We start from the raw sequence: 12,890 nt of genomic DNA, 5'->3' as shown, positions 1-12,890 counted from the left end.
TAGACATGTTCAGACCGACAAAGAACAACACAACAGAACGAACACACACCATCACACAATCTCCTAAATCAAAGACATTCACTCACACAGTTTCTGCAGTGGCACATGCATGATCCAGTTTGAGTGTATTCTCAGTGTTCTTGATAAAGGTACATTTCACAGTGGCGCCCCCGGCCCACTCGTATGGGTTTATTTAGTGACGAAACTACGATCATCAAACTCTTCTCTATGGTTTTTCTGGCCTCACATTTCTTTCCCTGTCACAGGTACCCACCCTTCCCATAACCGCCCCAGCGTCGGGTCCACTGCAGGGCAGTTACATTTACTTATTTAACAGATCATTTTATCCAGAGCAACTTACAGTACGTTACAGATATACATTTTTCGATCAGTATGTGTAGTTCCTGGGTATCGAACCCATGACCAGTGGTGAGGGTTAGTATCTATGTCCGTACTGTGACAGGTCCCTGGCAGAGCCCTGAGGGGCCCGCAGGCTGCTAGGCATCCGGCGGGGCATGGATGGCGAGGCCCGGTCCAACAGCGTCCCGACGTCGCGCAGGCTTCCCGCCCGCATCGGGGGGACTTCCGGCGCCCAGCTGTGTGGTCTCTCGTCCCAGGCTCGCAGTGGGGGCAGGTACAGGGAGCCAGTCAGGTAGCAGGCTGGGCTGGCCCTGCTCTCGCCTGGGTATCCGCCCAGGTAGCCGCCCGAGTACCCGCCTGGGTAGAGTGGCCGGGCTGCAGGCAGCGTGTCGTAAAGGTCCTGGTCCCCGTACTCCTCATAGACGGGCGACGAGCACTCCTCCAGGTCGTGGGAGGACGTGTGGTAGTCCATGACGTCGTCATTGTACGCCCTCAGAGGGAAATCTCTGGGGAGATGTCCCGCCTGGCCCAGAGGCCTGGGAGGCGGGAGCGCGGGCCGGAACTGAGGGGGCATCTCAATGCTGGGCAAACACGGGTCTGGCACCCACTCCGACGTCTCCCAGTCGTACGCTAAGGAGGGCACACACAAACACACAGACTTCATCATCACCGTCATCACCATAAGCATCATCATTCTTAACGCTTCCATTATCTATAATGTTTCTAACCCTAGACCTATCTTTAACACCAAGAGACCGTGTAGTATCACATTATTGTTTTCAAGTTCAAGTTTTAATAGTTATTGGTACCTTTTTATGTGAGATGTCATCATTATGCTACTCTTACAATAATATGAAATACTATGCAACTCTTATGCTGCACATATTTGCATTTTTCAAAACTTAATACCATTTTGTACTTAGGTTTTTTTAATGGCATTAGTGTGTTGGTACTTCATATATACACACAAATGTTGCAAAAACAAATGACTTTACCAAAAGAAGCATGGTACACAAATCTGTGAATGAGAACAGTATAAGCATATTCAATCATTCTACTGAATGTTGGGTGGCAGTTCATTCTCAAGGAACAACCATGCTTTTTTTACAGGAAATATTATGTTTTTTAGAATTAATATAGAAAGCAAAACAAAAACTCTTACAATCCACAAAATATTCTTTGACGAACTCAACACAAAACTGATTCTCACGCTGAAGCTGTTGATGAGCTGAAAGTCCACAGTGAAGCACACAAAAAAAGAGGAAATACATTAGACTACATGAAACACAATAGAGTTATATGGTCCCAAACGTGAGAAAAGACATGAAAAACAACAAATAATAAAATACAGATCAAAACTAAGAGTGAGGACAAACACTGTTTATGAATGTAATAAATATCCGAAGTAAAAGGGGTGAATAGCACCTCACTCACCATCCATGCCATAGCTCTGCATCTCCCCAAAAGAGGCCACTAGAACATAACCCCCCCCCCCAAAAAAACACTGAAGTTAGACACAGGTATGGTACAGTGATCCCAGCACAGAGGAATGACCCAAACACACTGAAGTTAGACACAGGTATGGTACAGTGATCCCATCACAGGCGCGCCAGCAAAGAGGAGTTACCCCTGCAGCCAGCACAAAGGGATTATGAGGAGAGGACAGCCACGCTGGGGTGGATTGAGTTAACAGTGAACAGGAAGATTGTATCCCATCTCCAATCTGCTTTTAACAGGCCCCACCCTGCTTCCATGGTAGGAGTGGAGTCAGTGATGTGGCTGAAGCCTGGGTGGTCTAATAGTGGGGATAGGGATGAGTATCTGCACACTATAGGTTATGTCTAATAGTGGGGATAAGGATGAGTGTCTGCACACTATAGGTTATGTCTAATAGTGGGGACAGGGATGAGTGTCTGCACACTATAGGTTATGTCTAATAGTGGGATGAGTGTCTGCACACTATAGGTAATGCTTCCAAAAAACATCTCATAGACAATACATCTGTGGTAAAGCGCTTGCATATACATTACATACTAAAATGACATACTGCCTTTCAAACATGCAAGATAGGTCATATTTAACGCATACATTTTGCGCAATCACATGAAAATGATTATGGAATTTAGCAGATGCTTTAGTCCAAAGTTACCTGCAAAAACAATGTACAACAACCAAAGCACTATGCACAATAGAACACATTGCTTCTAACAGTATTGTATATCAGAGCATAGTAAAAGTAGCTGTATAGTTAAATTAACTATAATAACTGGTAAATGGTAGGTCTGGGAACAATGGGAAACAAACACAGTGGCTCCCACCACCATGCCATATACAATCACATCACACCATCATGCCATATACAATCCCATCACACCATCATGCCATATACAATCCCATCACACCACCATGCCATATACAATCCCATCACACCACCATGCCATATACAATCCCAGCCAGTCAGCACAGGAGCATGTGCTGTGTGGTGTAACATATGGTATGATAATGTATTTAAGAATTAAAGTACAGAGAACCCAAGTGCTGTTATACACTGACAGTGTATTACTTAAGGATACGCTGTATATTTACAAGGGGGTTATAACAGGCTAGCAAACTCTGCAAGAATCAACTTACAAGGAAAACACATATAATGTAACTTTCTAATATCTACTAGTGTTCTTTGTGTTTGTGTAATAGAACCTTTTATTTTGTCTGAATAATCTCCATATCTGTTTTAAATACTTTGGCTTTAATCAATCCACAATGTCACTTCAATTGTAAGATACAGTACATAATTGGTCACACTTTACTTTAAGGTCGGCTTTCAAGTTCTATTGATTCCAAAGATATGAATCATTTTCTAATAAGAACTCATAGGTTTAATGGATCGATAAAGACTATTATGATGACCAACTGCCCTTTCTCATGGGTTTAATGGATCGATAAAGACTATTATGATGACCAACTGCCCTTTCTCATAGGTTTAATGGATCAATAAAGACTATTATGATGACCAACTGCACTTTCTCATGGGCTTAATGGATCGCATTCTAAAATGCTCCCTGGAGTACCTCATTGTAGGCTTGCACTTTGTTAAAACACCGCAATGCCATCCAAACACTAAACAACCTCAAACATGACGTCTGTACTCAAGCATGACGTCTGTACTGTACTCAAACATGACGTCTGTACTCAAGCATGATGTCTGTACTCAAGCATGATGTCTGTACTCAAGCATGACGTCTGTACTCAAGCATGATGTCTGTACTGTACTCAAGCATGGCGTCTGTACTGTACTCAAGCATGACGTCTGTACTCAAGCATGACATCTGTACTCAAGCATGACTGTCTGTACTCAAGCATGATGTCTGTACTCAAGCATGACGTCTGTACTCAAGCATGATGTCTGTACTGTACTCAAGCATGACGTCTGTACTCTACTAAAGCATGTGTACTGTACTCAAGCATGACGTCTGTACTCAAGCATGACGTCTGTACTCAAGCATGACGTCTGTACTGTACTCAAGCATGATGTCTGTACTGTACTCAAGCATGATGTCTGTACTGTACTCAAGCATGGCGTCTGTACTCAAGCATGATGTCTGTACTCAAGCATGACGTCTGTACTCAAGCATGACGTCTGTACTCAAGCATGGCGTCTGTACTCCTATATTCATGATGTCTGTACTCAAGCATGATGTCTGTACTGTACTCAAGCATGGCGTCTGTACTCAAGCATGACGTCTGTACTCAAGCATGGCGTCTGTACTTAATTGTTGCAATTTTCTCTTATTACCACGGTATTAAGTCAATAGAATTTCTACATAATTTGCGATTGCTTTTATTCTACACTTTGTTATCAAAACCACAGCAATTTAAACAGCAGTTTCTGAGAACTCCCGCAGTAAATTCAGCCACTTTTGGCCGCAACAACCACAACAAACACTCACTCCACATCCTTGTGGGAATGCTCAAAGTCAGGACTCTAGCACTAATGTTTTATTGGGTTCATTATTGACCATCTCTGTGCGACTGCTAATACCCTCTCCTTAAAGCAATATCCAGAAATGATCATTGCAATAAGGCAATGACAGAGGGGGGGGACTTTACAGTCACCATGATGGACCCTAGTCCAGTGTTTAGTGAGGGTTCATTAGCCTCACTCCGGGTGGCTCAGTATGTAACTGTGCCGTTGTGCATAGAGGTGCTCAAAAGTGTTCTCTGCAATAAAGATATTTGGGTGCTAAAGCCCTGAAGAACCTGGTGCTAAATCACTCGTAGACAATCTGATCCCTGGCAGGGTTTGGTATGGGGCTGAGCAGACAGCATCAGTAAATACTATTAACAGTTCATGTTAATCTCATGGGCATGCATACTTAAGGTGCCAATATATAGTTTGAGCTATGGAAAAAAATAAAGACAGTTATTTACACATGGTTTAACTGTACAGGTTAAATGTAAAAGTGTCTCTTGCCTAGAGCCTCCTGAAACCACAAAGAATCAAAATACATCAATTAAATTAGAGCTTTAAGACCCACCTATAGAATTGTGTCTTTTGCATCATTGCAGTAATTCTAAACACTTATTTTTCATTTTTGATCAAAACTATTCGATCTTCAAGTCACAGAAAGGTCATAGAAACATCAATAAATGATTTAGCTACTTTATTCAGCCAGATTATTTGATTAGTAATTTAAAAGAGTATTCATGGGAACACGACATACTTAAGTAGCGGTATGAAAACTAACACATTATTAACTATGTACCAATCAGCTATTACAGGTTAACAAGCAGACCTTCAAATAAATTACCCAAATTCATTTTTGTGAATAATTTATTAATCTCACACAAAAGAAGACTGAGTACTGAGTACCTTCATTCTCAATGGAGTCCATTGTGTCATTCACCAGTCGTATGACAGTTACAATGGAAGCTTGCAGAATGAAAGAGAAGATTGATTAAATGAGCTGAATGAAGCACAGACAGGAGAAAAGGTATGGGCATCTTAAACAGTCCGCATACTGTACTTGAATTCTGCTGATCTAATCAAAAAGCTATGTGAGTGGTGTATAAATAGGCTTTTGCTTAATTTGGATTTAGGCTCATATCTCAGGTTCTCCTTCAGAGGAGGCTGTAGACGCTTGAGCATCTTAAGAGGCTTGTAGCTGAGGACGGAAAGCAATTACAGGGCAGACCGGTGCAGGCCTTCCAGTGGGCACTTTGGGGCCGAGACTTGACCAGACTTTGCTAATCCTACTGATGTTGACGAATGGAGATCATAACTTTTAAATACCCCTAATTACCTCCACAGCAAAATTATACACCAACTGTGAAACTAGTGTTGGAACAATTGTGTGTGTATGTGTGTGTGTGTGTGTGTGTGTGTCTGCACTATTTGTGTGTGTGTACACCAATTGCATGACGGGTGTAGTAACAACTGTGTGTGTCTGCATTGCATGTGTTTGTGTATGAATTTCTTTATGTGTGTTTCCTGTTTATGCGTATGACTCTGTTTATTATGCATTCACTTGAATGCGTCAATCCAGACAATAGCTCTTCACAACCGCTGAGGGCAATGACACAGCATATAGGATTTAAAGTTACGACACAGCATATTGGATTTAAAATTACGACACAGCATATAGGATTTAAAGTTACGACACAGCATATAGGATTTAAAGTTACGACACAGCATATAGGATTTAAAGTTACATTTCAACTGTGGAAACTGCATGACAATGACAATGACCTTCTCGTGTACAGCCTGTCAAACAAGCCACAGGCTGAAGTGGTGATTGTCAATAACCCTGCAACACTTAATATATGTGCAAACCTTTGGAGGTGTATTCAAACTCTCTGTGCTGTCTGAATGGATGCTCTCTCCGCAGAGGAACGGTGTTATTATAGCTCTCTCTGCTGTCTGAATGGATGCTCTCTCCGCAGAGGAAAGGTATACTGAGTGCAGGTAACTGAAGCTCTTTGTGAATACTGATTAAGCATTTGAAAAGCAGTGAAATGTTAGATTATGTTTTTCCTCTTTCCAGAAGGCCCCAAAGGGGCTGCTTATAGCTTACACTGTACTTTGTGTAGTGTTAATGCGCTGATTTAATGCAATGCCTTATACGTGGAATGAATTTGGGAAATGGGTGGTGTTACACCGATTTAACTTTGAGCTTTCATACGTGGAGGGAATGTGCAAGTGTGGAGTAAAACGGAGAGGAGCGTCCGTACACTAAAATCTGTGCAAATATCTGCAAATTTGACACAGATTTGAGTTTACAGATGCTTCCTTTTCATTTAGTTTGACCATTTAAAGTCTGATACTGGATGAATGGTAATCTTGTTCCCTCTATTCAAGTGTGCGGTGTCAACATGGATACAAGTTTAGCTGTTCTACGCGGACTGAAGGTGGGAATATGTTTATCTTCTCTCCCTGGCCTCCTGCCTCTTTTCTTCCCCTCCTCCTTTCTTTTTCTTCTCCTCTCTAACTCTAAGCTTGCCCTCTGGGAGAGAGCTCTCTCTTCGTCTGCCCTTTCCCGATGTTGGTTGGCACTGCAGACTTTTAGAGGCTTTAGCCTAAGAGAGTGTCCTCCTTCAAAACAGTGTGCCCACTGATAAAGGTAGCACAGACACAGCAGGCTAAAACAGCATCCAAGCAGGGGAAAATAAAACATTACATTTGAAAAGCATGAAATTAAACACTGGGAAACGAAATTGCCAACACATCCATAGTTCGGTGTGTATGTGTGTGTGTGTGTGTGAGTAGGATGAAGAGGACTGTCCAAAAGGTCTTCTGTGCTGCAGATGCACTACGCATGGAGAGAGTGGAAAAAGCCTTCGGAAAAAGCTTGCTTATAATTACAAAGTCTAGCACTCTGATTTTGTTCACAAAAGTAATTTTTTTTCCGTTATTTTTTTATTTATTTCAGTTTAGCATGTATTTGTTGTTGCATCACAATTATGTACAAACTGCAACCATATAAGAGGCAATGCAGGTTAGTTACAGGCAGTGCATTTTTTGCGAAACATTGGAACATTTAAAGGGATTACAGTTCTTGCTTTCTCTAAAGTGACATCTCTTGGTTAATCGATCTAGGGTGTAAATCGCTATCTGTTTAGCATAGGATTAGACTTCATGTAAGTATGATGAAATGTCCAAACTACATTTGAAGGAATCTGAGCTTTTGGAAGTTCAGCACCAAGAACTCAACAACTCTTACTGAAGGAGTTTAGTGCAGTTTTGTGTTCTATACCAACAGACAGCCATATGAAGTTCTGGAAGAACTCTGCCTGAGAGATTATCAAAAAAAAGGGAGGGTTTATCGGAAGAAAAGCTGCCATCACAGTCTAATGATGCACACTGGATGCGAGCCAGCACACTGAGGGTGTTGTGTACGCGTGCGTGCCAGAGCGCCTTACCATTATCATCACAGGAGTCCGACTGGAAAGATCGAAGAGAGTTTGCCTCAGAATTGTTATCCGAGAAACGTGTCACCTCCTCCACCAAGTTCGTCACCTCTGCAAGAGATTAAATAACATTCAGAACGCCCATAAGCAGCATGAGAGACCAATGATGAAAGATCAGCAAGTAAACCTCAGGACATACAATGATAGTGGCAATAAACAGTAAAATCATCTTTAAATGAAAAGGCAATATGGCAGTGGAGAACTATATCTTTAAAATAACCCTGACAGGTTTAGCATTGACAGGCTGTTGTTCACACACAGATGTTGTTCTTGTCTTTTGGTGAGTATTAGTCTTGAAGTGTTTTTCACTTACCTGCACACAAGTTCCTGTGATGAATATTTTATAGGGAGAAAAAATGGTTCCTGTTGGCCTATTTATTCCTGTACCCACAATGCATCATAGCAGATGGCTGTTTTTAACAATAATCTTCTTCACTGTATAACTATTCACAAGTCCCTAAACAACTCTAAACGGGATTCAGAAAAAGCCTTCATTCTCCTTTCCTTAACCTCAACAACAAAGTCATAAAATAACAAGTCACAAGATTGATAACAAGTCACAAGATTGATCAAAATAACGCTCAAATCAGAGGCCCTTTCCTAGTCTGATGAATACCCTGCACTCTACTACTTTCTACAATACAATTTGTGTTGTGTTCCATTTCATCCACAGACCAGGAAATAAATTAAGTTGCAAGCGCCTGAATGACCATTTTGTTTTCAATATTTGGTCATTCCATGTCTAACACATTAACTGAGGGATCAAAATGTGTTCAGGCTCTGATTACAGTGTTGAAACAAAACCTTAGAAATAAGTGCCACTCCAATTATGAACATGGAAGAGATCATAAAAGAGTTCATAAAAGAGTCCATGGGTGTATTTTGTCTTTAAAGCAACACTGTGCAACAATTTGCCAATTTTTTAGGTATGTTTTTTATGAGTTCCCACTAGCCTTCCAGGCTATGCTCTATGTAGCTCGGATCAGAACACACCGCGAAAAGTCTTCAATGTACCGTAATTTCCTGGCTACTAACCGTCGTTTATACATTGATTTTGTAAAATTTCTGCAGCCCTGCGATTAATACTCGGGTGCGGTCTATACATGGTAATGCATTTTTTTCGCCTGGAAGTAATGCACACAGTATCTCTGCCAGGTAGAATGAGTATCTTTCCCTCTTTCACAGGTAAAAACAACATGGGATAGAACCATAACAAAGAACCATAACAAAGAAACGGATGTGTGTATTCACACCTAACTGTGGCCTATTTAACGGGATGCTACGGAGCTTGAAGGTCCGCGAGAGGTGTCTAAAACATGAAAGGTCTCAAACCAGTTAACCTAACTATGAACTATCCTTGCTATCTCTAGCTTAGGGAACCATCTTAACAGTTGGTAGTTGCTGGCGTGTGTGATATGAATTCATTTTAATATGAAGTGAATATGAATCCATGTTAATATGAAGCTGCACAGGCACCCAGAGGGTTTCTACCTATCGTAACATTTTAACTATCCTAGCTATCTCACGCTAAGGGAACCATCTTAACAGTCGGTAGCCACTAGCGTATGTTAATATTAACTTGTGTTAAAAGCTGCACAGGCACCCTGAGGGTTTGTACCTTTTCCTATTATAATTTTGAGGAGACTGTTACATCAACTAGACATCTATCTATCATGTCATGCAAATGGAACTCTTCTATTTCTAAGGGTGTACTCCCTACCTCTGTGAGGGTACATTCTAATCAGGCCCTGGGCTCTGTAAAGTGCCTTGAGACAATTTTATTGTTTTGGCACTATATTCTGTAAATAAAACTGAATTGAATTTCTAAGGGTGTACTTTCTATTTCTGTGGCTGTTGTTGGTGAGTGGTGTTTGTCCTACCACGTGGTCTGGCTCCACTGGCTCCACTGGCTCTGCTCTCGCTGCGGTAGGGACTGTGTTCCCACTCCAAAGACCCGCTCTCCTGGCTGTACTCTGTCCTGTCATCTTCATAATTCCCCTCCTCAATGTCTGCGTCCTCCTCCTCATCATCATCATCCATTTCCCAGGGAGCTTTGTGAGCGGGGCTGCGCTCCGAGTGGCCAGGCAGGATGGAGGGGAGGTGTGGCGCCACGCTGCACACGGCCACGCCCCTGCGGGCCATGCTGTCCAGGAAGTGTGGCATGGCGTCGGCCTGGAAACGGCTGATGAGCGGCGGGCAGGCCGGCGTGGCCATTCCGAGCGTGCCTGTCGAGGACGACTCTGTCTTGTCCAGGTCGAGGCTCCCCTGCCCGTCATCCTGGCAGTGGGGCATTGTGTAGGCTGTGGGACGCACCAGGACCTGCGGCGGCCCCTCGTTTCGGTAGAGACCCCCCGAGCGTTGGCCCTGGTGACCCACGGATGCACCGGCGGCAACTCGAACGGCCTTGAACTCGATGCCCTCGGCCCCAGAGCCCGTCTTGTGCAGCATGTAGTTGGTCTCCGTGGACATGCCCACGGCCTCGGCCCGGGTCCAGTCCTTGCGTAGAATCTGTTTCCGGAAGATGGCCAGCAGCGTGAGCAGCACGAGCACCACAAACAGCAGCACACCGATGCCAATTATCTCCACAGGACCCACGTACGTGAGCGGCTGCACCTCTGTGTCAGGCAGCTCGGTCGACAGCAACCCGCAGAACTGGCCCTCGTAGCCCGCTGTGCAGTTGCAGTAGAATGTGCCAAAGGTGTTGACACAGGCGCCGCCGTTCTCACACTCCTCTCGCTCACACTCATTCACGTCCTCATCACACCTAGAAGGGGAAAGAGGACAATTCATGTGTTCTCTTTAGAAGCACTTCAAAAAGATACAAAAGATACATAAAGATACCCCGTGAACCTAGTATGCTTAGTTATGTTTCTATGGTACCAGTATTAGTAGCACAGTGTATATAGTATGTTTAGTTTATGTGTCTAGTTATGTTTCTATGGTAACAGTAGTAGTAGAATAGTGTATTTACTATGTTAAGTTTATGTTTCTATGGTACCAGTAGTAGTAGTATAGTGGACATAGTATGTTTAGTAGGGCTGTCAATAGATAAAAAAAAATTAACTAATTAATCGCACATTTTGAAATTAATTAATCGCGATTAAAAGTTTTTTTTCTTCTTAAGACTAAATCTTATAAATTAACGAGTAATCACTTCATACAGCATGTATTTTAGACACTGTTGTTTAATTGTATTTTTTTTTTAAACACAATGGTGCCCCTTGACGGTAAATCGTAAGAATTTCCCCTGAAGCAATTCGAATCACCTCAATCAGCCCACTGTCCTCAACTATGTTGATGGGCCGACAGTCACCGGCAACCCAAATGGCAACCTTTTCACAGACTGGTCTAGTTATTTTCCTAGAGAAGTCATGGAGTGTGGGTTGGCGATCATCTAACCTGGGACTGCTTTCTGTCAGGTGCTTTGCCTTAAGGTGATAACTTCAAGACGAGCTGCTTCTGTGATAGCTAAATTCAGCTTGACAAATGCTACATACAACTTTAGTTTTGTCGATTGTTCCGTCATTTTGGCTCTTAAACAGAGACTTTCCGCCCAACAACCCCTCAGCTCTCTCCATCTTCAACTACCGCAGTGGTTCTCAAACTTTTTCTGTCATTCCCCACTTTGAACAAGGGGGGCTATTCAAGCCCCACCTGTCCCTCATCGCTCCCATAAAATGGTAGGCCAAGTCTGGCCTGATGTAATTCCCAATCCTCTCCCCACCTCGTCTCCGCCTCGCTTCCTGTCATAACTTCATGTCCTATCCAAATAAAGGCTTAAAAAAAAAAAAAAAAAAGTATTTAATTTTAGTTTTTTTTAAAGTTGCGTTAATTGCGTTAAAATATTTGATCGCGTTAATCGCGGCCGCATTAATCGCATAGATTAACGCGTTAACGCTGCCAGCCCTAATGTTTAGTTTATGTTTTCTAGTTATGTTACTATGTTAGTAGTAGTCATTTGTCAGTTTGTGACATAGTTATGTCATCTGATTTTATGAGCACTGTCACCTTTAAGGGAGACATGACACTGATTAACCATGGACTGCCCTAAGGTATAATGGTATTGTATGACATCTGAAATGGCATTTTGATTACCTGGTTGTATTAATCTTATGACGGAAGGTACAGGGTGCCTGAATTTATTTGATGTCCCTGACTGTCTGCTTGAGTTGGCAGTGATGTGTTTAATGATTTCACTGTGGTGCTTGTTGTTCCAAAAAGGTACTCTTCTGAGGCAGCCGTGTCCTCATGCTCGTGTCCTCATGCTGTCATCGCTTTCAAAGTCACTGACTTGAAAGTAATGAGCAAGTTTTTGAAAACGTCTCAGAGCCTGAGACTAAGCCACGAAAAATCTTTTAAAAACTAAAAAATGCCACCTATCCCTCAAGGAAAACTATTTTGCAACAAAACTGGATATGCTGCAGTTCCTTCACCACAAAGGCATTAATCTGGTGGATCTGATTCCATCATCTCCGTAAAATTCACATATGGATTTGTTTTTTGTTTTTGTGTTTTTCATAGCATGACCTTGGCAGCTTTACAGAGTTATATCCTTCTGAAGTTTAAAAGAAAAGCTCAGACTGCTCGGATCAGCAGCTCAGAGAAGTTAAAACCAGGCCTCAAGAATGTCAATCAAAAATGAGACCACATAAGGTCAGAGAGAGGAGGGGGAAGTGTAGGCAGGGGCGTAACTATAGGGGGGGGCAGCAGGTGCGGCTGCACCTAGGCCCGTGGGGTGCCGTGGCCGGGCCCAAAGACATACACGAGTCGCTCCACGGGTCCCCCTCTCCAAGTACAGCGACAGGCATCGCTCTACGGGCCCCCCTCTCCAAGTACAGCGTCAGGCGTCACTCGACGGGCCCACCTTCAGTATAGCGCCAAATTGTATTGGATATGCTTATGTTCAAATACGCGCTGTTTTTAAATTGTTGGTAGTGTCAAATGCAATATATACACTTGAAAAGGCAAACTTATCTCAGTCATGGTTGTTATTATTTTTTGGGGAAAAGTAGCAATTTATAACAAAATCATATGCTAATCATATCATATGCTACATACACTATAGA

The 12,890-nt window shown here is 42.7% G+C and overlaps 1 protein-coding gene across 1 annotated transcript in view; it reads right to left on the bottom strand.

Annotated features, from left to right (window-relative positions):
- Positions 1–436: 436 nt before the first annotated feature.
- The window catches only part of LOC122129253 (protocadherin Fat 3-like), a 46,854-nt gene continuing 34,400 nt past the window's right edge, over positions 437–12,890 (bottom strand). Inside the window, 6 exon segments of the mRNA XM_042704241.1 lie at positions 437–1,062; positions 1,523–1,588; positions 1,795–1,833; positions 5,231–5,290; positions 7,777–7,875; positions 9,705–10,588. Of these exon segments, the coding sequence (XP_042560175.1) occupies positions 437–1,062; positions 1,523–1,588; positions 1,795–1,833; positions 5,231–5,290; positions 7,777–7,875; positions 9,705–10,588 (1,774 nt within the window).

The sequence above is a fragment of the Clupea harengus genome, unplaced genomic scaffold, assembly GCF_900700415.2.
Source record: "Clupea harengus unplaced genomic scaffold, Ch_v2.0.2, whole genome shotgun sequence".
Classification (NCBI taxonomy): Eukaryota; Metazoa; Chordata; class Actinopteri; order Clupeiformes; family Clupeidae; genus Clupea; species Clupea harengus.
The sequence above is the reverse complement of the archived record's forward strand: the minus strand, read 5'-3'. Positions and strand labels throughout refer to the sequence as shown.